General features: G+C 53.4%; 1 protein-coding gene across 1 annotated transcript; it reads left to right on the top strand.

Moving 5' to 3' along the window:
• Positions 1-1,006: 1,006 nt before the first annotated feature.
• Positions 1,007-25,688, top strand: ZSWIM4 (zinc finger SWIM-type containing 4). The gene is made up of 14 exons (XM_047776873.1): positions 1,007-1,367; positions 3,919-4,120; positions 6,512-6,868; positions 8,523-8,671; positions 8,758-8,908; positions 10,582-10,749; positions 11,379-11,729; positions 13,543-13,680; positions 14,015-14,269; positions 15,157-15,292; positions 18,671-18,825; positions 21,151-21,314; positions 23,020-23,101; positions 23,738-25,688. Exons 1-14 carry the CDS (start codon positions 1,215-1,217, stop codon positions 24,595-24,597), a joined length of 3,321 nt encoding a protein of 1,106 aa, XP_047632829.1. The 5' UTR covers positions 1,007-1,214; the 3' UTR covers positions 24,598-25,688.
• Positions 25,689-26,989: the final 1,301 nt, after the last annotated feature.

Genomic DNA, 26,989 nt, shown 5'->3' with positions numbered 1-26,989 from the left:
TGAAGCTCACCATGGAGAGGGGAGAGACAGAAAATAAACAACTTCTAAAATAAAGAAAAATAACGGTAATTGAGAGAAGAGTGGCAAGGAAACTTTGGGTTCTCTAAGGAGCTGGAGAGTGAGAACTGTAGGGGGAGTGCGCTGGGGACCAGGTATGAAGACCACCACCCATGTCATGGTCAGAGATATGACCCAGACAAGGTGAATCAGAAAAAACAATTAGAAGTGGTCAGCTTTAACATTTATTACGTTAAACCTAATGAAACTGCCATTTAGTGTATCAAAAATGATTGAAAAATCAGTAATTTCATATGACTCAAGGTAATATTTAGGGCAAAGAATGGATTGGGGATTCTTAACTTGGGGCTCAAGGATGGGCTTGAACTGGGCTCTATTTCTAGAGAAGGGATCTATGGCCTCCAAGAGCTCCGCCAAAGGGCATGTGATCCCTCAATTCTCGCAAAGCCTCAAAACTTGACCTGGCGCCCAGAGAGCCTGAGCTTTTAACCTCACACAGTCCAGAGGGAGGAGGGGCTGAGCCGCTGTCCCGGGGATCCCGCCGCTCTGTCTCGCTCCCGGGCCGAGCCGTGTTGATTGTCCCCTCGCGGGGCCCGGAAGCGACCCTCAGTAAACAAAGCCGTGTGTGGGCTCAGCCCCAGCAGCCCGGGGAGCGCTGTCCAGCCCCGGGGGGGCGGGGAAAGAATGTTGTGAATGAACCCAGGACCCGCCCCGAAACTCCGCTTCAGGCCGGCCCTGCAGGGGGTCCTCCCACTGTGATTGGTCTTCGGTGCCCGGTGATTGACAGCGCCGCTAGCTGAGCCCTCTGAATGGGTTGTTCCGAGAAGACAGGCAGCTCATTAAACGAATGATGAGCGAGAAGTTGGAGACGGGTATGGAGGTGCAGCCAATGGTGGATGAGAGCCTCGGAGGCCGAAGGGAGTGCCAATGGGGACTGGCGACGGAGGCGGGACGATGGCGGAGCATAAAGCGGCGGCCGAGGCAGCTTCATTGTTGTGAAGAGTCTTAAAGGGGCCGCAACACCCCGCCGGCCCGGTGCGGGGGCGGGGGCGGGGGCGGGGGCGGCGGGAGTCCCGGGGCAGCCGAGCGCGGACGAAGGACAAGAAGACGGGCAGGGGTCGCGGGAGCGGGCGAAGAGGAGCAAGCATCAGACCGACCCCCTCGAACAGGCCCCGCCCCGGCCCCGGCCCGGCCGGATGGACCCCCCAGCGGCCAAGCGGAGCCGGGGCTGCCCCGCAGGACCGGAGGAGCGCAACGCCGGGGTCGCGACCGTGCGCGGCCGGGGCCGACCCGAGGCGCTGCTGGACCTCAGCGCCAAGCGAGTAGCCGAGAGTTGGGCCTTCGAGCAGGTGACTGAGGAGGGGGGTGGGGAGGGACCCAGAAACCCACCCCCAGCCTCTTCTACGACGTGCCTTCTCCCTCTCTCCAGACCCCAGACTCCGGACCTGCCCCCATCGCAGACACCCCCAGAGATCTCCAAGATCCTTAACCCTGATCCCAAGACACCCCCTCACCCTCCCATTTCATTCCTTCAAATTCTAAGACCCACTCCCATCCCTTCCCCCACAGCCCTGCCCTTCAGCCCACAAGACCCAGTGGTGCCCTCAGTGCGCTGATCCCATCCGGGGACAGTTTCTCTCCTCCTCTCACAAGCTTAGTGGTCGTCTCATAAGCCTGGGTATCTCTCTTTTCCCAGCTCAATTCAATTAGGGCACCGCATTCAATCCTCGTTCTTCTCTCCAACTGCTACACCTCCACCACCAACCCCATTTGTGAACAGACCAGATCTCAATCCCTAGAGACTACAGATCTCTGTCCTACATCCCCAGTAGAGAACTCCCTCATTTATATGGATCTCATCCTCAAGATACCCCTATCTGTCCCCATCCCTGCCTTCAACCTCCATGACCCCCCTGTCCCATGGAGACCCCCTTCTCTTGCAGAGCCTACCCTCAGGCCCTGATAAATATACCCCCTCAGTAATTCTGAGATCACTTCCCACTGGGGGCTGCCCAGCTCCCTCCTAGCTGCCTGCAGAGATTACTCCATTGTCAGAGTCCCCCCTCCCCATTACCCCATGCTCACCTTCCCCTCCCTCCCTCCACAGCCATCCCAGTCTTTCCAGGGCTGGGCAGTAGGTGCTAGTACCTGGACAGGTGCTCCTGGAACCCTGCCCCTATAGCTTCTGGGGGCCCTTACCAGGATGCCCCAGGGCTGAGGCAGTTAAAGACACCTTTCCCAGCCTCAGTGTGGGCCCCAAGGATCTGGAGTTGTGGCCAGGATGTGACCAAGCCTTCCTCAGTACCCAGAAGCTCTGACCTCTCTTTGGCTTTCGTGGGGGCCTTCCTTGCTCCCTGGCCCCTCCAGAGTTAGGAAGTCTGCCGGGACTGATGGTTCTGGGCCAAGTGTGGATGGGGCAGGCTCTGATTCACGGCCTGGAAAATCCCTCCTTAGTCATCTGCCAACTGTCCCCGAGGCCTGGGCTGGTCATTGGTCCTCCCATTTCCCCCTGAAACCCAGGACTGGGGGATTCTGAAAGGTCCCTGCCCCTCATTGTGTGTGAGACCCCACCTCCCACCCCGAATAATCCTGAAACCTTCTCCAGCGCTCCCATGGGCCTGCCCAGGGCAGATCTGGCCCTAGGAAAACTCTTGCCCCACAGAAGCTCATGGAATCCTTTGCCACCCTTTGGGAGTTGTTCTGCTTCTTATTTGAGGAAACTGGGGCACAGAGAGGTTGAGAAACTTGCCCAAGGACACTCAGCCAGTGAGTAGCAAACCCGGATTGGAACACAGGCTCAACCTGCTCAATTCATTGCTCAGAGTCCCCCGGGGGAGCAGGATACCCCTCCCTTCCTGGGGCCCCTTAGAAGCTGGAACTGAGAGCTGGTCTTGGGAGCTGCAGCTCCCTAGCTGTGGGACCCTGAACAGGTAAATTCACCCCACCTCTGAGCCTCAGATTCCCCAGGCTGCAAAAGTATCATTTAGCACGTAAAGCATTTAGCACGCACGTGTAGGCTAAGGATTCCTAGGCCTGGAGTTTCCATCGTGGGTCAGTGGTTAATACACCTGGGAGCCATGAGGTTTTGGGTTCAATCCCTGGCCTTGCTCAGTGGGTTGAAGATCCGGCATTGCTGTGGGCTGTGGTATGGGTCACAGATACAGCTCCGATCTGGCGTTGCTGTGGCTGTAGCCACAGGAGCGGCCCTGGAAAAGGCAAAAAGACAAAAAAAAAAAAAAGAAAGAAAGAATTCCTAGGCCTGATCCCTAGTCTTCTTATCACTTTGTCTTCCTTCCTCCTGTACCCCACCCCCACCCCAAAGCCTGAGAATTGAGACTACCTTACATTAGGCTCCTAGGACCTGGGGCCTGACATCCCTGAGGGAAGTAGCAGAAAGTTCTAGAACACTAACTATGGGCCAGGTGTTATTGTAAGCACTGTACATATATTAATGTATGTTTAATGCTCACAATACCAGGAAGCAGGTGCTCTTAACATCTTTTTGTTTGTTTGTCTTTGTTCTGTTTTTTGTTTTGGTGTTTTTAGGACCATAGTCGCAGTTATGTGGAAGTTCCCAGGTTAGGAGTCGAATTGGAGGTGCAGCTGCTGGCCTGTGCTACAGCCACGGCAATAAGGATCCAAGCCAACCTACACCACAGCCCATGGCAACACTGAATCCTTAACCCACTGATCAGGACCAGGGATCAAACCTGCGTCCTCGTGAATACTAGTCAGGTTGTTACTGCTGAGCCACAACAGGAACTCGCAACATCTCCTTCTTACGCTTGAGAAAACCTGAAGCTTGGAGAGGCACAGTGACTTGCCCAAGGTCACACTACTATAGGTGGCAAAAGCAGACTCAGGGGCTGGGGGTTTCTAACATACCCGCCCTTCCCACAGGTCGAGGAGCGGTTCTCCCGGGTGCCGGAGCCAGTCCAGAAGCGCATCGTGTTCTGGTCGTTTCCACGCAGTGAACGGGAGATATGTATGTACTCATCACTAGGCTACCAGCCCCCAGAAGGCGAGCACGATGCACGGGTGCCTTTCACCCGTGGGCTACACCTACTGCAGAGCGGGGCGGTAGATCGGGTGCTGCAAGTGGGTGAGTACCTGCCCGCATAGCCCTGCCAGGGAGGCCAGGAGGGGCCAGAGCAGGCGTGGAGGAGGGGGGAGTTGGAGGCAGGGGCCAGAGGGAGGGGAGGGTCCAAAGGCAGACTTGGATGCCTAGGGAGGGTTGTGAGCTGGAGTTCCTCTTGTGGCTCAGCAGGTTAAGAACCCGACTAGTGGAGTTCTTGTGGCACAGCAGAAATGAATCCGACTAGGAACCATGAGTTTGTGGGTTTGATGCCTGGCCTCACCCAGCAGGTTAAGGATCCGGCATTGCCGTGAGCTGTGGTATAGGTCGCAGATGCCACTCCGATCTGGCGTTGCTGTGGCTGTGGTGTAGGCTGGCAGCTGTAACTCCAATTGGACCCCTAGCTTGGGAACCTCCATATGCCGTGGGTGTGGCCCTGAAAAGCAAAAAAAAAAAAAAAAAAAAAAAAAAAGAACCCGACTAGCATCCATGAGGATGAGGATGCAGTTCCATCTCTGGCCTCACTCAGTGGGTTAAAGATCCCATGTTGCCTCAAGCTGCAGTGTAGGTTGCAGTTATGGTTCAGATATGGCGTGGCTGTAGCTGTGGCTGTGGTGTGGGCCAGTAGCTGCAGCTCTCCTTCCACCCTTAGCCCCTGCAGCCCCTAAAAAGTGGGAGAAAAGAAGATACTGTGAGCTGGAGATCAGGGATCTGCCTCAACGTCAGACAGCTGAGTTAGGGGGTGAGAGTAGAGGTGGGAGGGCAGGGAGGAGGCAGTAGTTTGGAGGAAGTAAACTGGAAGTGAGAGGAAATTCCAGACTTCAGACGGAGGGAGCCAGGGACGTTCTGGGGCCAAGGTTCAGAGCCAGAGGTTAGAAAGAATGATCCTAGACCTCAGGCAGCAGGGTCCTAGGTGAGAGTTGGCAGCAAAGTTTTAGAGCCAGTGGTGAGAGAGAATTTTGGACCTCAGGCAGAGATACTCAGGTGGAAGTTGGGTTCAGAGGTTTCAGGAAGAGCTTGCACCTAAGGCAGTGAGGCTCCGGTGGGATGTAGGGTGGAAGTTGAGACTTATCTGTGAGGAGTGGTTCTAGACCCCAGGCAGCAGGTCCACGTGAAAGGAAGGGCAGAGTTTTAGAGCTAGACATGAAAGATGGTTCTAGACCTCAGGCAGCAGGGCTGAGAAGGAAACCAGGAGAGATTGAGCCAGAAGGCAGGTGAGCCCTGGAATGCCACAGCGCACATGGGGGCAGGTCACGTCCCCCAGCTGGAGGCAGGGGCTCAGCCAAGATGACCCTCTCTGAACCCTGTCAGCCTGGGGGCCCCCTTGCCTGGACATGACCCAGCCAGCCACAGGCTCAGCCACCTCCAGCTGGTATGAGGAAGCCGCCGTCTCCCTGCATGACGCAGACAGGGCCGGCTGGGGCCTGAGCTGCCCAACCAGTCAGATGAGCCTGGCATCTGAGCTCCCCAGGGGCCAGGGAGGGGCAGGGGGTGATGGGGCGACTGGTCCCTGGCCTGCCACATCAACCCCTCGCCCCCAAGTGTTACAGCCCTTTGGTATCTTCTCAGGAAGTGACAGGGAGCCTGGAGCCTGGGCTGTACCCATGATTACCCAAGGGCTAAAAAAAAATCTTCAACAGCATTGCCATAATGTTATTCAGAATTAGAACAAGAACATGCATTTATTTACAACCTACTGTATGCCAGCCATGCTGTAAGCACTTGCCAAATATTAACTCATTTAATCCTTATTACAAATGCATGGAGGGCGCGTTCCCATTGTGGTGCAGTGGAAATGAATCCGACTGGGAACGATGAGGTTGCGGTTTCGATCCCTGGCCTCCCTCAGTGGGTTAAGGATCCGGCGTTGCCATAAACTGTGGTGTAAGTTGCAGACGTGGCTTGGATCCTGTGTTGCTGTGGCTGCAGTGTAGGCCGGCAGCTACAGCTCTGATTAGACCCTTAGCCTGGAAACTTCCATATGCTGCAGATGTGGCCCTAAAAAGACAAAAAGACCCCCCCCAAAAAAAATGCATGGAGGGATAAGCAATAAGATCCTGCTGTATGGCACAGGGAGCTATATCTAGTTACTTGTGGTGGAACGTGATGGAGGGTAATGTGAGAAAAAGAATATATACATATGTATGACTGAGCCACTTTGCTGTACAGTAGAAATTGACAGAACACTGTAAATCAACTATAATGGGAAAAATAAAAATCATTTAAAAACACCCAAATGCACAAAGGACATTGCTGTTTATTCCCATTTCACAGATGTGGAAACGGAGGCAGAGCAAGGTTAAGTGGCTCGTGGTAGGATATTCAGCTGATATTTGCACCTGGTCTTGCTGTGCATTGTGGACAAGCACCACCCATCTCTGGGGTGACACAGCAGTGACAGTTTGGTTTGGGTCTTAGGGTTCCACCTGAGCGGAAACATCCGGGAGCTGGGGGGCCCTGGAGAACCTGAGCGCCTGTACCACGTCTCCATCAGCTTTGACCGCTGTAAGATCACATCTGTGAGCTGCGGCTGCGACAACCGCGACCTCTTCTACTGTGCCCACGTGGTGGCCCTGTCGCTGTACCGCATTCGGCATGCCCGCCAGGTAGAGCTGCGACTGCCCATCTCCGAGACGCTCTCCCAGATGAACCGGGACCAGCTACAGAAATTTGTACAGTACCTTATCAGCGCCCACCACACTGAGGTGCTGCCCACTGCCCAGCGCTTGGCAGACGAGATCCTTCTCCTGGGCTCCGAGATCAACCTGGTGCATGGTAAGAATGCCCCAGGGTCTGATGGGGGTGGCCAGGCTCCAGCTCACAGCCATGTCTATTGCTGTGGGACTTGCATTTGTCACAGCATCCACAGGCACCCTTGATTCATGAGCAGGGGTGAAGGGAGAACCACTGCCTAAGGTCAAGGTCACAAACCTAGTTAGTGGCAGATCCTGGATTTGATCTGGCCCTGGGCAAATGCATGGTCAGAAATCATTTTCAGTGGAAAATCCAGCCCCAGAGTAGGGGTGTTGCAAGATCTCAGGAACAGGCCTGAGTGTGGGTGGGTGGAGGGCATGAGGAGTGTGTGTGGATGTAAGTGGGCATTAGAGGTGGGAGATAGGCCAGGAGGTATTATGAGTTCTGGGGTGGTTTGGAGCTACAAGTGGCTATGTTGCTTAACTATAATGGTGGGAAAATAGAGTTGGATGGAGGGTGGGTAGATGGATTAGTGGGTGGAGGCATGGATAGATTTTTGAGGGTGGTGACGGCTGGAGGCAGAAGGTGTTCATGATGGGGTTTGGGGGTGAACTGATGGTGTGGAAAAATGATTGGAACGAGTGGATGAGTGATTTACTAGGATGGTAGGTGAATGTGGAGATGGTGGCAATTGGTGGTGGGGTGGATAAAATGGGTTTTGATTGGGGAGTTTGAGTAGTGGCAGAGGGGGTTGGTGGAAGATTGGAAGGACCAAGGTGTGCACTGTGTGAGTGAGTTGATGTGTGTATGAATGTTCTTCTGTGTGAACTCACATGTTGGATGGATGGAGTGGGTGCATGTTTATGTAGGACAGATGGATGGAATGGCTGGATGGACTAATGGGCTGGTGGGTGTTTTGGGAGATACATATGAGTGGATAGTTGATGAGGAAAGAATAGATGGAAATTTGCACTTAGTTGGGTGGATGGATAGCATGGTTGTGTGCATCAGTGGGTGAATAGGTCAGTGAATATTTTGAGTGGTTGATACAGATGAGTTGGAAAGACAAATCAGGGTGTGTAAATGGATGAGTGAACTGGTGGGATGGGTATATAGATGGGTGAGTAGGTGGCAGTTATGGGTAGGGTGGATGATAGACTAATGGGGTAGGTAGATAATGCTAAGAGTTATGGATGTGTGGGTGGAAAGATGCATGGCATGACTTGAAGGTATGGATAAATGGTTGAGTGGTTTGAACTGATTGATAGGTAATGTTTCAGGTAAGATGGATGGATGGTTTTTCTTTCCCTTTTTTTTTTTTTTTTTTTTTGTCATTTTAGGGCCGCACCCGTGGCATATGGAGGTTCCCAGGTGAGGGGTCTAATCGGAGCTATAGCTGCCGGCCTACGCCACAGCCACAGCCACAGCCACAGCCACAGCCACACCAGATCCGAGCCGCGTCTGCAACCTACACCACAGCTCAGGGCAATGCTAAATCCTTAACCCACTGGGCGAGGCCAGGGATGGGACCTGCAACCTCATGGTTCCTAGTCAGATTCGTTTCCCGCTGCGCCACGACGGGAACTCCTTTGACCTTTTTTTTTTTTTTTTGTCGATGGATGTTTTTTCAAGCGGGATGGATGGAACTTTGGGATAGGTCGAGTGATTTGCAGGACTGAATGACAAGTGTTCCCTCTCCCCAGTCCCAGCCTCAACTGTCCCTTCCTCCCCACAGGTGCCCCAGACCCCACAGCGGGTGCGGGCATCGAGGACGCCAACTGCTGGCACCTGGACGAGGAGCAGATCCAGGAGCAGGTGAAGCAGCTACTGTCCAACGGCGGCTACTATGGCGCCAGCCAGCAACTGCGTTCCATGTTCTGCAAGGTGCTGCGCGCACGCGTGGTGGGCGGGGCTAGACAGCCCTGGCGCCGGAGCCCCGCCCCTCCTCACCACTCCTGTCCCTGGTGCAGGTGCGGGAGATGCTGCGGATGCGGGATTCCAACGGGGCACGCATGCTGATCCTCATGACTGAGCAGTTCCTGCAGGACCCGCGCCTGGCCCTGTGGCGACAACAGGGTGCTGGCATGACGGACAAGTGCCGCCAGCTGTGGGACGAGCTGGGTAAGGTCTAGACCCTTGAGCACGCCAGGCACCTGGGCTTGCCCACCCTGATATTAGGGTCTGGCCCCTGAATGCTTCCTCCACTCATTAGCATGTACTGAGCACTGGGACTACAGCAAGTAACAAGGGAGATTGGAGTTCCCATCGTGGCGCAGTGGTTAACGAATCCGACTAGGAACCATGAGGTTGCGGGTTCGATCCCTGGCCTTGCTCAGTGGGTTAACGATCCGGCGTTGCCGTGAGCTGTGGTGTAGGTTGCAGACGCGGCTCAGATCCCGCATTGCTGTGGCTCTGGCATAGGCTGGCAGCTACAGCTCCGATTAGACCCCTAGCCTGGGAACCGCCATATGCCGCGGGAGCGGCCCAAGAAATGGCAAAAAGACACACACAAAAAAAAAGAAACGAGAGATTAAACGAGATTAAATACCTGCCCTCAGAGAGCTGACACCTACTAGGGGGACAGAGGAGAAAATCCTACAAACCTGTTAGGCCAGGGGTCAACAAATGTTTTCCATAGGGCCAAATAGTTAATAGGTTTGGCTTTTCAGGTCATCTGTTTTTTGTTGCAACTACCCAATTTTAGTTGTTGTAGCAGAAAAGCAGCCAAAGCCACACATAACCAAATGGGCATGGCAGAATTCTGATAAAACTGTATTTACAGACTCTAATTATTTGAATGTCATCATTTTCTTTTTTTTTTCTTTCCTTTTTTTTTTTTGTCTTTTTGCCGTTTCTTAGGCTGCTCCTGCAGCATATGGAGGTTCCCAGGCTAGGAGGTGAATCAGAGCTGTAGCCACCGGCCTACACCAGAGCCACAGCAAGGCGGGATCTGAGCCGCATCTGCGACCTATACCACAGCTCGCGGCAACGCCGGATCGTTAACCCACTGAGCAAGGGCAGGGATCGAACCCGCAACCTCGTGGTTCCTAGTCGGATTCGTTAACCACTGAGCCACAATAGGAACTCCTGAATGTCATCATTTTCATAAGTCAGAAAATATTCCTTTGATTAAACCCTCCCTGACACACACCATTTAAAAATGTAAAAATAAATCTTAGCTCACAGGCCATTCAAAAACAGATGGTGGGGGAGTTCCTATTGTGGTTCAGTGGGTTAAGAACCCAGCTATTATCCATGAGGATGCAGGCTTGATCCCTGGCCTCGATCAGTGGGTTAAAGGATCCAGCGTTGCCTCAAGCTGTGGTGTAGTTCGCAGATGCGGCTCAGACCTGGCATTGCTGTGGCTGTGGTGTAGACCAGCAGCTGCAGCTCCAGCTCCAATGTGACCCCTAGCCTGGGAACTTCCATATGCTGTGGACATGCCCCTAAAAAGACAAAAACAAAAACAAAAAACAAATGATCGGTTCGGTTTTCTCCGCAGGCAGTAGTTTGTTGACCATTGTGATAGGTGATGATAAGTGCTATAGAAAAAAAAAATGCAAGAGGGGTCTGGCAGCCTGGGTTTGAGTCCTGAGTTCTAACTTTCCAGTTCTGTGACCTTGATTTAGCCTCTCTGTGCGTTAAAGTGAAGAGACGATGAGTTGCAACCTCAGAGGCCCAAAGCGAAGGTTCAGCAGAGAGCACACAACAGACACTCCATAAGCATGTGCTGCTCCTGTTGGCATGAATGTTGAGGCTCCCCCATGCCCATGTTTGCCATTCTCCCACTCCAGGGGCCTTGTGGGTGTGCGTCGTCCTGAGTCCCCACTGCAAACCAGAGGAGCGGATGAGCTGGCTCCAGCTGCTTGGCAAGTGGGACAAGCTGGATGTGTGCCCGCTGGAAGAAGGCAACTACTCTTTCGATGGGCCCAGCCTGCAGCCCACGTCGGCCCTCAGCCCAGGTAGGAGAGGGGTCTCCGCCACTCCCCCAGCAAACATCCACCTCTGCCTGTGGCCTAGCCACCCCATCATGGCAGTCTGGGGGGGGAATGTGGGAGTGGTGGCACCAGCTCTTACCTGTCCTCCTCCTGCAGTGTGTGAGTGCCCAGGGCAGGGGTAGCAGGTAGCCTGAGGGACATGATGTGAAATAGCTAAGATGCCTGTAGTTCTGGGCTGGTCTCCTGACCCAACCTCCTCCTGACCATGGAGGTGGGAGTCAGGGCAGAGCAGAGAGAAAAGGAAGCAGGTATTGAGAAGAGAGACACAAGTGAGGAGAGGCAGAGATGGAAGGAGAGAGGGAGAGAGAACTCTAGAGAGAAAAAGGAATGGCCTGCGGAAGTCGGGGGGAGATGGAAGGACAGACAGACACAGTTATTTGACCTCAGTTGTCCATTCATATGAGGGGCTATGATAGCTCCCCAACACACACACACACACACACACACACACACACCCCTTTGAAAGGCTGTTGGAAGGATTTGAGGAGATGACGCACAGTGAACCCAGAATCTAGCCCCAAGCTGGCATGCATTTGGGGGACCTGACCTCGACCTGCTGCTCACAAGGCTGCATTTGGGCACCTCCCAAACAGGCCCAGAGGAGGAAGAGGAGGTGGTGGCTACAAGTTCCCGCCACACTGTGTTTGGCCGCGCCCTGCAGGCTGGGTCCCTGCACTGGAGTGACGCCCACCTGCAGAGGATCCTGGCCGGTGACTCCTGCAGCCCCAGCCTCACAGGCAACATGGGCAGCGACAAGCCAGCCTTCGACTCCCAGGGCCGCCCACTCTGGTTGGGTGAGCCCTTCCCCACCGCCTGTGCTCGTGTGGACACCCTGAGGGCCCACGGATACCCCCGCCAGGCCCTGCGGTTGGCAGGCGCCATAGTGAATACACTCCGGTTACAGCGGCGACATCAGCTTGAGAGCTACAAGCAGCAGAAAAAAGGTGGGCACCCAATATTACCGTAGACCAGCAGCTGCAGACACAAAGGTCAACTGCTGGGGGCTGTGACAACCTGGAGGGTCTGTGGGTAAAAATAGACTACTTGAGTTGTCTTGAGCAGAAAGGAATTTAACACAGGGAATTGAAGGCTCACAAAACCACTGGAAGGGCTGCAGGACTGAAAGTCAGGGAAACCACTGCTTGGTTCACAGACTTGAACTTCAGAAGCACAGGAAGTTCAGCAGCTTGTAACTCTCACAGGGGACAGTTCTCCAGGGGACAACCCAGAACCTGCTGGCAAACCTCAGGTCTGTGCCCCGCAGACAGCCACACACCTGTTCACAGCTGCTGCAGGAAAGGGATGGCCTCATTCTCTCCCACCTTCCACACTTTCACACAAAGGAGTCTGGGAAATGTAGTTTATATGCATCAGGCCACCACCTTTCAGCAACACGACCCAGTATGGCCAGATTGTCGGAATTTTCAAGAGAGGCCAGAAATCTGGATTATTTGATGTGGAATTTACTGATTTTTTTTTTCAATATGGGCAACACATTCAAAATTGTATTAGCAAAAACAAAAATCCACACTTCATGAGCCCCAAAAAAGAACATGTTTGTGGACTAGAAATGGGGGATAGGAGGGAGGCCATCAGTTGCACTCTCTGGGTGATGGGGTTGGGTTGGTGGGACATTTACCAGGAATTGAACATTGGGGATAATGGGGAAGAAATGAGGCTTCAGGGATCCGAGCAGAGCTTTGACCCAGCCTGGAGGCAAAGAGAAAGCCCCCCAAACAAGTGAGAGCTAAGCTGAGATCTTAAGGATGGATAGGAGTCTCCCAGAAGAGGAGGAGGGAGCAACAATGTTTCAGGTCAAGAGTTCCTGTCCTGGCTCAGTGGGTTGACAATTGACTAGGAACCATGAGGATGCGGGCTCGATCCCTGGCCTCAGTGGGTTAAGGATCCAATGTTGCCAAAAGCTGTGGTGTAGGTCACAGATGCAGCTCAGATCTGGCATTGCTGTGGCTGTGGTGTAGGCTGGCAGCTGCAGCTCCAATTGCTTCAGGTAACCTCCGTATGCTTCAGGTGCAGCCCTAAAAAGAAAAGGGGGAAAAAAAACCAAACAACCAATGTTCCAGGCAGAAGGAACAGCATTAGCAGGAGCCCAGCAGCAAGGGAGACCTCAACTTGGGGGAGAAGATTGGAGAATAGGGTTCCAGAGGGAGTAGGTGACCACCATGTGGAAACTTGGGTATCATATGGTGCTTGGGAGTCCTGAAAGCTGGCTGGACCTGAGAAAAGGAAGGATTAAGCATTGCAAGGAGGGAAATGGTACTGGTTGGATGCTTTAGAAAGTGCCCAGGAGTTCCTATTTTGGCTCAGTGGGTTAGGAGCCTGACATAGTGTTCATGAGGATGTGGGTTCAATCACTGGCCTCACTCAGAGTGTTAAGAATCTGGTGTTGCTGCAAGTTCCTGCGCAGATCTCAGACGCAGCTCAGATCTGGCATTGTTGTGGCTGTGGTGTAGCCTGGCGACTGTAGATCCGACTTGACCCCTGGCTTGGAAACTTCCATATGCCGCAGATGCGGCCCTAAAAAAAAAAAAGAAAAAGAAAGTGCCCAGCTTCATCCCTTTGTCCTGCCAAGCCTGGGTCTGGGTGCAGGACAGGAGGCCAGGACAGTGGGACAGTGGAGGTGAGGGCTGCTGCAGAGCTCATGAGGCAGAGAAGAGGGTGCTGGGTGGGCAGGTGGTAGGCAGGCACTGAGAAGTTGGGCTTGGGGGGGCATTGACACCCCCTCCTTCCTACCTGCAGAGCTACTGCAGAAAGGCTCCACCTGCATCACCAACATGGAAGGATGGGTAGGCCACCCCCTGGACCCTATTGGCTGCCTCTGCAGGGCACTTCTGGAGGCCTCTCGCCTAGAGGAGGAGACCCTCGCCCTTTACCCAGGTACCCGCACTGGGGACCCCTGGAGGAGGTGGGAGAATCACCACCCTTTGGCCGTGCCCTCCCCCCCTCCAGTATTGCTAGAAAGGGAGGCCACACACCCTACACTTGGTCTCATTCTCTGGTCAGTGCCAGGGCCCTCTGGCTTAGCTTCTCCTGAAAGTTAGTCCACCGTGGGCCTATCTGCTGCTAGAAGATAGGTGTGCGTGCAGAAATTGTTGGGCTCTCCCCAAACCTCAACCCCCACCACCCCAAGTGCCTGCGATTGAAGTCAAGGACCACTGAGGTCTCAGAAAGGGGGTATCCCTCCAGCAGTCCTGATGCTCTTCTCCCACAGACTCAGGCCCTGAGAAGCGCAAGGTGGCCTACCAGCACGTCCCGGTGCCCGGGAGCCCTGGGGAGTCCTACTTGGCGATGGCGCTAGAGGTGGCACTGCTGGGCTTGGGACAGCAGCGGGCCCTGCCCGAGGGGCTGTACGCCCAGGACAAAGTGGTGCGCAACGAAGAGCAGCTGCTCGCCCTCCTGGAGGAGGTAGAACTAGATGAGCGGCTGGTGCAGGTGCTGCGCAAGCAGGCAGGACAGCTGCTGGAAGGTGAGAGAGGCCCCATTCCTAGGCCTGGCTGTGCCTGAAATGTAGGATCCTGCCTCAGTACTGCAGTAGCCTGGTTGCTGCTGGATTGGGAGACCCCACCCATAGCCACACCTCTTTGACCTTACTCTCTGTGCATACCCTGGCAATTCTTTAAAAAGGAGCACAGGGAGTTCCCATGGTGACTCAGTGGTTAAGGAACCCGACTAGTATCCATGGGGACGAGGGTTGAATCCCTGGCGTTGCTCAGTGGGTTAAGGATCCAGCATTGTGGTGAGCTGTGGTGTAGGTCGCAGACGCGGCCCCACGTTGCTGTAGCTGTGGCAGGCCAGCAACTACAGCTCCAATTCATCCCTTAGCCTGGGAACCTTCATGTGCCCGCGGGTGCGGACCTTAAAAAAAAAAAAAAAAGACAAAAATAAATAAATAAAAATAAGCACTGGCTATTGGCCCCGCCCTCATCAGTGCTGGCAGCCAATAACTGCTGCTACTGATGATGCCCCACCCCCTGCACACCTTGGAGCCAATGAGCCTAGTTGCTAATGGCCAGCTGGACTTTGATTAGCTCTGCCCTTGGTCCTGCCTTGTGAGGCTCCGCCCCCCATGGGACAGGAAAGCTGGCTTGGGCCCGCCCCCAGAGCACGTATAGGCCTCACCTCCACCCTCTGACTCTACCCTGCACACCGAGTCCAAGTGTGCCCAGAGTTTCTTTTTTGGATTTTCCAGTACCTGTCTCAGTCTCAGGCCTGCGCCCCCACCCCCAGGACCGCCCTAGCCCAGTCACTCTATCCTGGGTCTGCCCCTTCCCTACTCAGAACATGGGGAGTGGAGAGACCTGGGGAGGGGCGGATGCAAGCTGAACTCAGGCTGAACTCCGGCTACCCCTACAGGGGGCCCCTTCAGCGGCTTTGGAGAAGTGCTTTTCCGGGAGAGCGTGCCCATGCACACCTGTGCCCGCTACTTGTTCACTGCACTGCTGCCCCACGACCCTGACCTGGCCTACCGACTCTCGCTGCGAGCCATGAGGTGAGGAGAGGTGGCGGGCAGGATTGGGGGATGGGAGGCTGCTGGGATCCCCATCATTCCGTCGGAACTAACAGCCAGGTTCATTCAGTTTCCCTCATGCTGGCATTCCTGTGCTCTTGATTATTACATATAAATGTGCCATAGGAGGTCCCTTTGTGGCGCAGCAGAAACGAATCCTACTAGGAACCATGAGGTTTCGGGTTCTATCCGTGGCCTCGCTCAGTGGGTTAAGGATTCAGCATGGCCATGAGCTGTGGTGTAGGTTGCAGACGCAGCTCGGATCCCGCATTGCTGTGGCTGTGGTGTAGGCCGGCAGCTTACAGCTCTGATTCGACCCCTAGCCTGGGACCTCCATATGCCACAGGTGCGGCCCTAAAAAGAAAAAAAAAAAGTGTGCCATACTATTTTGAATGTGAGAAATATCCACATGATGCAGAATTCAGAGTCCTTTTCTAGGCAGGTTTGTCCCACCCTACCCAAATCTCTCTGGAGGCAAGCAGTGTTACTACTTTCTTTTTTTTTTTTTTGTCTTTTTGTCTTTTTGCTATTTCTTGGGCCGCTCCCGCGGCATATGGAGGTTCCCAGGCTAGGGGTCGAATCGGAGCTGTAGCCACCGGCCTACGCCAGAGCCACAGCAACGCAGGATCCGAGATGTGTCTGCAACCTACACCACAGCTCATGGCAACGCCGGATCGTTAACCCACTGAGCAAGGCCAGGGATCGAACCCGCAACCTCATGGTTCCTAGTCGGATTCGTTAACCACTGCACCACGACGGGAACTCCGTTACTACTTTCTTATCTGTACTGCAAGAGTCCAGACTTCTGCAGACTTGGAATCTGAAAATTAAAAGTTGATTCTCCTTTTACACCCATGACACATTCTGTACCCATTTTTTGCCCCTCTTCTCACTAAACATTTGCATCTTCAAGGCTTTGTCCTATCACATAGTATGTGAACCAGTATAGGGATGCACCACAGAAAAAAACAATCTGGAGCTGATAGACCTATTTCCAAAAAGATGTTGCAGTGAATAACTGAGTAATTATATGCACCAGCAGAAGAGAGGCAAAATTTTATTTTGTTTGTTTATTTATTTATTTTTAGCTGTACCCACAGCATGCGGAAGTTCCTAGGCCAGTTCCCACAATATTTGAAAAGAATAATCTGTTAAGAGCTATGATTTAGAAAACACCCTTTTATGTGCTAGATTTTTGTCTAAGCCCGGGCCAACAAATTACAGCCCTTGGACCAAATTTGGCCTGCTGCCTGTTTTTATACAGTCCATGAGATAAGAATGGTTTTTATATTTTTAGATGGTTGGGAAAAAAATCAAAACAATATTCTGTGACACAGGAAAAAAAATATGTGAAACTCAAATTTCAGTGTCCAGAAATAAAGTTTTATTGGCACACAGCACCACTGATTCATTTACTTATTGTCTGTGGCCACTTTTCCACAACAGCGATGGTTGTGACAGAAATCAAAAGGCCCACAAAACTGAAAATATTGGCTGTCCAGCTCCATGCAGAAGAAAAGTGCCAACTCCTGACCTAAGCCCAAGACTCACATTACCCCATATAATTTTCTAAACAACCCAGTGAAATAAGTATATTTATCCCCATTTTACATATGAACAGGCTTACAGTGTGTCCCCAGTCACGTAGCAAAGATTTTTGTTGCTGTTGTTGGTTTTTTTGGCTGTGCTTGGGGCATATGGAAGTTCCCAGGTGAGGGATTGAACCTGAACCACTGCAGTGATTAGAACCATAGCAGTGACAACATTGGATCCTTAGCCCATTGAACCACCATGGAGCTTTGCAAAATTATTTACATGTTTGGAACCAGAATAGCCTATTCCATGCTGTTGATTATATCTAATAGCTTTGGTGAACTTTCTTTTTTTTTCTTTTTTTTTTCTTTTTTTGTTTCTGTTTCTGTGTGTGTGTGTCTTTTTAGGGCTGCATTGTAGCATATGGAGGGTCCCAGGCTGGGGGTCCAATTGGAGCTGCCAGCCTACACCACAGCCACAGCAGTGCAGGATCTGAGCCGCGTCTGAGACCTACACCACAGCTCACAGCAACACCAGATCCTTAACCCACTGAGCAAGGCCAGGGATCAAACCTGTGTCCTCATGAATACTGGTCAGATTAGTTTCCACTGAGCCAGAACGGGAACTCCTCCTGAAGAACTTTCTAAGCACAAAATGCATGACAACAGTGAGCTGCTTAACAAAATATCTTGGGGAGGGAACACTGAGTCATTCAACAAACATTTGTTGTTCACTTGCTGTGTGCCAGGCATTATTCTGATGCTGGATTTACAGCAGTGAACCAAATAGTAAAAAATTCCTGTCTGGTGAACCTGACATTGCAGTAAAGGAGAAAATACTAAATAAATTTATAGGGAAGTTCCCGCTATGGCCCAGTGGGTTAAAGGTCTGGCATTGTCAATTCTCAGCCCGGCACAGTGGGTTAAATATCCAGCTTTGCTGAAGCTGTGGCATAGGTCATAGCTGCTGCTCGGATTTCAGGAATTTCCATACGCTGAGCGTACGGCCAAAAAAGGAAAATAAGTAAATAAATTTATAGGTAGACTGTTGTATGTCAGATGGTGACATGCAAGGAAGGAGTGAAAGGAGTGAGAAATTACACTCACCCATGTGTTGGGGGTGTCAGGGAAGAGTTCACTGAAAAATATTTGAGCAAAGACCTGCAAGAGGTAATGGGGATATACGAGGAAGTCTAGGGGAGTGTTCCAGGCAGAGGGAACAGCTTGTGCAAAGGTCCTGAGGTAGGGCTGTGCCTGGTGTTATATGAGGAGTGTCAAGGGGAGGAGCAGCCAGAGCAGGGTGAGCAAGGGGGTGGGGGTGGGGCACACATCAGGACACAGATAATCCCCTCACTTCTTTTTTTTTTTTTTTGTCTTTTTGCCTTTTCTGGGCCACTTCCCTCGGCATATGGAGGTTCCCAGGCTAGGGGTCTAATGGGAGCTCTAGCCGCTGGCCTACACCAGAGCCACAGCAACACGGAATCCGAGCCACATCTGCAACCTACACCACAGCTCATGGCAACGCCGGATCTTTAATCCACTGAGCAAGGCCAGGGATCGAACCCGAAACCTCATGGTTCCTAGTCGGATTCATTAACCACTGAGCCATGACGGGAACTCCAACCCCTCACCTCTTTATCATCCCTTGGTGCATGAACCCCACATGACCTTGCAGTGAGCATCTTAAACACAAATCCTCCATCTCCCTGGGTCCCCAGGGCTTTGCTGGCCCGAAGGGGTGGGGTCTGGCTATGACAGAAACCTCTCCTAGAGAAGATGGAGGCTCCAGCTTTGTCTCACCATCAGCTTGCTTCTCTTTGCACCCTAGGCTGCCTGTACTGGAGACAGCGTTTCCAGCTGGAGAAACTCACAGCAACCCACTGGACTCCATCATGAGTAACCGCTTCCCCCGCTGGTTCATCCTTGGCCACCTGGAGACCCGCCAGTGTGAGCTGGCCTCCACCATGCTGACAGCTGCCAAGGGTGAGGATGGAACCTGTCCCCCTGTCCCCCTCCTCTCCATTTCTCTCCTCCCTCCTTTCCCTCATTCCTTCTCCCCTACTTTTTATCCTTTTACTACTTCCCACAGCTTTCCTTGGGCATTTTTATATGTACCAGGCACTGTCCCAAGTGCTGAGTGAACAAAACTGTCCCAGCAGTGATTGGTCCTAAACCCCATGCTCTATGGCGGTAGATCTAGTGAGGGCAGACAGACAATAAACGAGATAAAGAAGATAGTTATTGGAGGTCCCACTGTGGATCAGTGGGTTAAGAACCTGACTAGTATCCATGAGGATGTGGGTTCCATCCCTGGCCTCGCTCAGTGGGTTAAGGATCCAGTGTTGTTGTAAGCTACAGCATAGGTCACAGTTGCCACTTGGATCCCCAGTTGCTGTGGCTGTGGTGTAGGCTGGCAGTTGCAGCTCCAATTCAACCCCTAGCCTGAGAGTTTCCATGTGCTGCAAGTGCAGCCCTAAAAAGACCAAAAAAAAAAAAAAAAAGAGTTCCCGTCGTGGCGCAGTGGTTAACGAATCCGACTAGGAACCATGAGGTTGCGGGTTCGGTCCCTGCCCTTGCTCAGTGGGTTAACGATCCGGCGTTGCCATGAGCTGTGGTGTAGGTTGCAGACGCGGCTCGGATCCCGCATTGCTGTGGCTCTGGCGTAGGCCAGCGGCTACAGCTCCGATTAGACCCCTAGCCTGGGAACCTCCATATGCCGCGGGAGCAGCCCAAGAAATAGCAACAGCAACAACAAGACAAAAACAAAAAAACAAAAAAAAAAAGAGAGAGAGAGAGAGTTATGGAGGAAGAGGTAGTAAATGCTATGGAGGGGATTAAAGCATATTGACATTTAAGCCTAGACATAAAGGTGAAGGTGGAACCATGCCAATTTTTGGTGTCTTAGCTCAGCTGCCATAATAAAATACCATAGACTCAGAGGTTTAAACAACCAAAATTTATTTTCTCACAGTTCTAGAGGCTGGAAGTCCAAGATCAGGATGCTGGCATGATCAGTTCCTGGTGAGGGCTCTCTTCCAGGCTTCTACAGGGCTGCCTTCTCACTGTGTCCTCACATGGCAGAAGGAGAGCTCTGGTGTCCTCCTTTTTTTTTTTGTGCGACCTATACCACAACTTACGGCAACGCCAGATCCTTCACCCACTGAGGGAGGCCAGGGATAGAACCCCATATCCTTATGGATACTAGTCAGTTTCATTACCACTGAGACACAACAGGAACTCCTCCTCCTCTTCTTTTAAGGATGTGACTCCCATCTTAGGGGTAGCCTCATGACCTCATCTAAACCAGATTACCTCCCAAAGGCCCCACCTCCAAATACCATTATGCTGTGGGGTTAGAGCTTCAATATATGAATTTTTGGAGGACACAGTTCAGTCTGTAGCATCTGGGAAGAGCAGTCCAGGCAGAGGGAAGAGCCAGGGCAAGGACCCTGAGGTTGGATTATGTCTGTTATGTTTGAGGAACAGAAAGGAGGCTGATGTGGCTGGAGTAGAGTAACAGAATTATAGGATCTAGGCTAATGATAATAATAATAAAAGGTCAGGTGTTCCCATCATGGTTCAGTGGTTAATGAATCCGACTAGGAACCATGAGGTTGTGGGTTTGATCCCTGGCTTCACTCAGTGGGTTAAGGATCCAGCATTGCCGTGAGCTGTGGTATACATCACAGGTGCGGCTCAGATCCGGCGTTGCTATGGCTCTGGCGTAGGCCAGCGGCTACAGCTCTGATTAGACTCCTAGCCGGGGAACCTCCGTATGCCCTGTATGCCCCGGGTGTGGCCCTAAAGGACAAAAAGACTACTACTACTACTAATAATAATAATAATAGAAGGTCACATTTGCATAGCACTTGCCATGTTAAGACCCGTACAAGTATGGGCTCATGGCAGCCCTGTAAGGCAGGTGCCATTGCATTAGTATTACCCATTGTATATATAGATGGGGCAGCCCATGCAGAGAGGTGAAATGACTTGCTCAACGTCACACAGATGGTGAGTGGCAGAGATTTGAACCCTAGCATCTGGATCCAAAATCAGTACCTTTGACAGTTAGGGGTCCAGTGCGTCCTTGAATAGCTTCCTCTTCCTGGAAGGGAAGGGGCAGAGAAGAGAAAAGGGGGAGTTCCAAGAGTGGTTTAGGTGTTTTTAGAACCATTGCCAGGTGCACACCATCCACCCTCAAACATTTGCGCCTGTGTGGAGGAACTTGTGTAAGCAGGTCAGGCAGCAAGCAGCGGTGGCTGGTACCCAGTATGCCAATAGTGCCCTCTGTCCCTCTCCCTACCCCAGGAGACCCCAAGTGGCTGCACGCAGTATTGGGCTCCATCCAGCAGAACATCCACTCTCCAGCCCTGCTCTTCAAGCTGGCACAGGACGCCTGCAAGACAGCCACCCCAGCCAGTGCGCCCCCTGACACCACATTGCTGGGCATTGCTCTGGAGCTGGGCCTACAGGTGAGCGCCATCTGGAGGATGTGGGGGCAGGGACTACTGGCTGAGTTGGGGCCTGTGGAGGGGGGGGTTTCTTGGGGGAGGGCCTGAAGTGTGAGGTCTGCCTCTGGGGGCGGGGCCTGAGTGTAAGCCTCGCCTCTGGGGGTGGGAACCTGGATGTGAAAGGCTCCTCTAGGGTGGGGCTACAGAGGAGGGAGTCTGTGATGAAGAACCGTGGAAGTGAGGGAGGGCAGTCACCAGTGAGGGCGGGGCCCATGAATGAGTGACTCAAGGTGAGAATCTACTTCTGGGGGTCACAGAGCCTGCAAGTGAATGGGTCGGCCACAAGAGGGAGCAGAAGAACCTAAGGGTGGCCTTGGGGGTGGAGCCTGGGGCTGCTGTACTTGAGGATAAGGACCGTGGTGGGCGGGGCTGAAGCAGAGAGGGCAGAGCATTTCCCCTCTAAGGAGTTTCCTTGGGGAAAGGGCCTCCTTTTAGGGACTGTGGCCTAGAAGGGTCACCACTGAGGAGGGAGCCTGGGGAGTGTCCTGTGAGTGAAGGGGGTGGAGCCTGTGTTTGAAAGTCATGGAGGCGGGGCCTGCGGTTGAGTGTCCAGCCGTCCTCAGGCCAGACAAGGGATGATGCTGTAAGGGCAAGGCAGAGGCATGGGTGCCACCTGTGGACTTGAAGGTGCAGGGCCTGGGGTGATAGGTATGGGGATCGTGGGGGCAGCACCTCAGAAAGTGGCCAAAGTAAAATAACAGAATAAGGAACAGATTCATTTGACACCTTCCTAGGTAGAATTGGCAAGCAGAGGGCTGGCAGGAGGTGGACTTGGCCTCTGAACAACCCCTCCGAAGTGGGGTGGAGCCATTGTGGGGGAATGGTGGGGCTTGAGCTAAGGGTGGTGCTTTAGAGAAGTGACCCAGTATTTAGAAGCTTCCAGAAAAGAGCTGGGTATGGGGCCTCAGGGGAAAGGCTACCAAGAAAGGTGCTTATTAGGGGTAGGACCTGAAGGAGGTGGGGCCTGTAGGGCAGGTGCTTTGTTTGGGGCTACAGTGGGAAATCTGTTGATGGGAAGCCTGGAACTTTCCAGAGAGAAGGGACATTGGTTTGTCCTCCCAAGTAGGAACCATGGGGCCTCGGAATAACACAAACAATAACAATAACAATAAATCCTTAGCATTGAGTTCCCTTTGTGGCTCAGCAGTTAACGAACTCAACTAGGATCCATGAGGATGCAGCTTCGATCCCTGGCCTGGCTCAGTGGGTTAAGGAGCCAGAGCTGCCTTGAGCTGTGGTGTAGGTCACAGACGCGGCTCAGATCTTGTGTGGCTGTGGCTGTGGCTGGCAGCTGTAGCTCTGATTTGACCCCTAGCCTGGGAACTTCTATATCCTGTGGGTGCAGCCCTAAAAAGCAAAAAAAAAAAAAAAAAATCTCAGCATCAGTTGAGCACTTTGAAGAAGTAGACCCTATGCAAAGAGCTTTACCTCCATGCTTTTACTTACTTCTCACAACTCTATGAGGTAGCTCCTATTTTTATCTCCATTTTACAGATGAGGAAACTGAGCTCCAGAGATGTGAAACCTTTGTCCAGGTTGTATGGCTCATCAATTCCACCCTTAACTTCCGAGCCTCCCAGGGCCCCTCAGGATCCCCAGCCCCTTTCCATAGGCCAGCCTGGGTTGGATGACCCCTCTCCTCTCCTCTCTCCATCCCATTCTGCAGGTGATGCGGATGACCCTGAACACCATGACCTGGCGTCGGAGGGAGATGGTGCGCTGGCTGGTCAGCTGTGCCACCGAAATCGGTGAGTCTCCAAGGGCACCCTCCACCCATCTCCCTGTGGAACTGGGCAGGCCCAAGGAAGAAGCTGAGCCATTTCCCTGACTCCAGCCTGTGCTCAGGGCTAGGCCAGGAGGGAATGTCAGGCGGGGAGACCAAGCTGGACAGAGATTGGAAGCTGGTTAGGCTAAAGTGGCTCAGAGTGGCTCCAAAGCTTAGCCTTTTGCCCACTCCTCAGTTCCCACCCAGCCCAGCTGCCCTCTGAACCTTTGGAAAGATAAGGTGCAGGCTCTGGAGTTCCTATTATGGCTCAGCAGTAACCCAACTAGTATCCATGAGGATGTGGGTTCGATCCCTGGCCCCACTCAGTGGTTTAAGGATCTGGCGTTGCTGTGAACTGTGGTGTAGGTCACAGATGCAGCTTGGATCTGGCATTGCTGTAGGCCAGCAGCCACTGCTCCAATTTGACCCCTAGCCTGGGAACTTCCATATGATGAGGGTGCAGCCCTAAAAAACAAACAAACAAAAAAAAAAAGCAGTTTCTGTCAAGCCTAGAGTGGAGGCAGAAGGGGTGTGGCTTTAGCCCTGACAGGTGGAGATGGTATGTCAGGGTATGTCTCTGCCCCCTTCCTGACCAGTGTCACCCTGTCATCTCCCCTAGGCCCACAAGCCCTGATGAACATCATGCAAAACTGGTACTCTTTATTCACACCTGTGGAGGCGGCCACCATCGTGGCCGTGACGGGCACCACTCATGCCACACTGCTGAGGCTGCAGCTGGATGCATCCCGGCGAGAGGAGCTCTGGGCCTGCGCCCGCACCCTGGCCTTGCAGTGCGCCATGAAAGACCCACAGAACTGCGCCTTGCCCGCCCTCACCCTGTGCGAGAAGAACCACGCAGCCTTTGAGGCAGCCTACCAGATCGTGCTGGATGCCGCAGCCGGCGGCCTGGGCCATGCTCACCTCTTCACCGTGGCCCGCTACATGGAGCACCGTGGGCTGCCGCTGCGGGCCTACAAGCTGGCGACACTGGCCTTGGCACAGCTCAGCATCGCCTTCAACCAGGACAGCCACCCCGCTGTCAATGATGTGCTCTGGGCCTGCTCACTCAGCCACTCGCTGGGCCGGCACGAGCTCTCTGCCATCGTCCCTCTCATCATCCGGAGCATCCACTGCGCCCCCATGCTCTCCGACATCCTGCGCCGCTGGACCCTCTCAGCGCCCGGCTTGGGTCCCCTTGGGGCCCGCCGGGCTGCCAAGCCACTGGGCGCCGACCGGGCACCGCTCTGCCAGCTGCTGGATGCAGCAGTGGCCGCCTACATCACCACCAGCCACTCCCGCCTGACGCACATCAGCCCGCGGCACTATGGCGACTTCATTGAGTTCCTAGGCAAGGCCCGCGAGACCTTCTTGCTGGCACCCGATGGACACCTCCAGTTCGCCCAGTTCTTGGAGAACCTCAAACAGACCTACAAGGGAAAGAAGAAGCTCATGCTCCTGGTGAGGGAGCGTTTCGGCTGAGGGACAGCAGGCAGGTGGGGGGGGGGGCTCCCCCTTCACCCTGCCTCTGTGGCACCTGCTGTCCATCAGGGGCCTTGACACTGGAGGCCCTTGTGGCATTTCAGTATTAAGTCAGGGAAGGAGCCCACCTGGAGCTGGGTGGTCTTGCCTGCCATCCCCCCACTCCTGGAAGGAGATGGGAGGCAGGGGGTGGCATCCTGCCACATGCGTGCCTGGGAGCGTGCGAGTGAGTGTGCAAGATGTGAGGATTGGAAGCCATACCACCACCCAGAGGCCTGGAACGGGGTGTGTGCTTGTGCAGCTGGTATGACCCCCCCAACCTTGGGCACCCCAGAAGCAATAGGCAAAAGCTCTCCCTTCGTAAACCCACTTGGGCTGGGGTGGAGGGGCTGGGAGGCAGGACTTTCCAGAAACTGGCTCTCAAAGTCAGTGTAGCAGACCCTAGCTGCACCCAACTCCGGGTGGCCGAAAGGCTTGTGTTAGGGCATCTAAACTCCCCTGTACCCTTCCTTCACAGCTTCAGGGGCCCCACCCACAGCCCTGCGCCATCTCCCCCCAGGCGGCCCAGCTGGGACCAATGGCTCACCCCCACTGAAGGATTTGAAGAGGCTTCAGGCCTCGTCCACATACCTCACCCCCATCCCGTCAGGACTCCCATTCCCTTGGGTGCCGGGGTCCCAAGGCGGGCTGGGGGATCGTTACTGCCCCTTCCTCCCACACCTGCTAGTCACTGGACATACAACTCAGGAACTGAGCCAGGCTCACACTGTCCTCCAAACCCAGTGTGTGGGGGGAGACAAGCACAGGCAAGCCAAGGACCCCTGCCCCCGATCTAGAAAGAGGCCAACATCTTAGCATTTTCTGGCTCTCTGTCTCTCCCTTTCTCCTCCTCTGCCTCCCTGCTCTGCCCTTCATCTTATTCTCCCTTCTCTTATTTCTCTCCAGCTAGCCTTTTTGTTTGCATCCCAAGTCGCAGCTGGTTGTCTCTTTGGCCTCCCTTCCCCCACCTTGGTTCAGGGAGGAAAGGGTCCCACCCCAATGACCCTCCTCTGTCTTTTCTCCTCTTATAATTAAGGACAAAGATCATCATATTTTGTAACTGTTTTTCTATTTATTGAACCATATATTGTATTTCCTTTTTCCTTTTTTTTTTTTTTAAAGATTGAACACAGCTTGTTCTTTTTAATTTTACTTTGAAACTAAGGTGTGTTCCCCCCCCCCCATTGCAAACTCCTGCCAGGGTCTCCTTCAGAAAAATATCCAGAGGAAAATCTCTGGGCACAGCTTCAAGCGAGGGGTACAGTGGAAGTGACTGCTGATTTCATCCAGTGGTAATAGTATGGATGATAGGAGTTCCTGTTGTGGATCAGTGGAAAGGAATCTGACTAGTATCCGTGAGGACGCAGGTTCGATCCCTGCCCTCACTCAGGGGGTTAAGGATCCAGCATTGCCATGAGCTGTGGTGTGGGTCACAGATGCATCTTGTATCTGGTGTTGCTGTTGCTGTGGTGTAGGCCAGCAACTACAGCTCCAATTCGACCCCTAGCCTTGTAACCTCCATATGCCGTAGGTGTGGCGCTAAAAAGACAAAAAAAAAAGTAGTATGGATGATGATAGCAGACAGGGATGGTGAGCTCATGATGCGCAACCCCTGTGTGTTGACACCTGTACTTTACACCTGTCATCTTTTACAACACTTGTCTTAACAGCCCTACGAATCAGTATTATCATTCCCATTTTGCAGACGAGGAAACTGAGGCTCTAAAGTTTAAGGAAAGGGCAGTTGTTTTGGCTAGATTTTAGTTCCTTGGTGGGGCACTGATTACCCACCCCAGGCTGCATGGCCCATGAAGTGCTGGGAATGGCCACTAGGGGGTGCCCCGGCTCCAGACACTTGTTATTGGGGTCACTTGTGTGCCAGTTTCTGAGCACCCGGAAGGGAGAGTGGGGCTGCGTGTCAGGTCCTGGGTGCAGCTGGGTGGGTAAGACATACCTTCAAGGTGGGGACAGGGCTTAGATTAAGCCTTGGTGGGTGATGTTCCGGCCGAGGTGGGCGTGGTCAATGGGGGAGCGGCTAGGATGTGTCTGGGCTCCAATAGTGCGGGTGAAGTTTCCAGTCTCCAAATATAGTGAGGGAATCTGCGGGACGGCAGGAAGGTCCTCGGTTGCCTTCCTTTACTGGCTCCCCAAGAAGTCAGGACCCTCCCCTGGGGTCTTCCTGCCTTTAGAGACTAAGGGACAGACAGAGGGACATCCTGGATCACTGTCAGGGCGGGGGCAGGCGAGGACAGCGGCTTCCTGGAGGGTGGGGCTCAGGGCGAGGCTGGACTGGACCCGCCGCTAGGGGGCGCCGAGGGCCCGCATGCAGCCGTGGGCGGGGCCTTGGAGGCAC

The sequence above is a fragment of the Phacochoerus africanus genome, chromosome 4 (assembly GCF_016906955.1).
Source record: "Phacochoerus africanus isolate WHEZ1 chromosome 4, ROS_Pafr_v1, whole genome shotgun sequence".
In the NCBI taxonomy this organism is placed as follows: domain Eukaryota; kingdom Metazoa; phylum Chordata; class Mammalia; order Artiodactyla; family Suidae; genus Phacochoerus; species Phacochoerus africanus.
Note: the sequence above shows the minus strand (reverse complement) of the source record. Positions and strands in the feature narration are given on the sequence as shown.

Excerpts from the sequence above, each read along its gene's own strand:
- ZSWIM4 (XM_047776873.1), top strand. The coding sequence starts at position 1,215 with ATGGACCCCCCAGCGGCCAAGCGGAGCCGGGGCTGCCCCGCAGGACCG. Across the intron at positions 13,681-14,014 it reads GACCCTCGCCCTTTACCCAG|ACTCAGGCCCTGAGAAGCGC; the intron begins GTACCCGCACTG and ends CTTCTCCCACAG. Across the intron at positions 14,270-15,156 it reads GGCAGGACAGCTGCTGGAAG|GGGGCCCCTTCAGCGGCTTT; the intron begins GTGAGAGAGGCC and ends CTACCCCTACAG.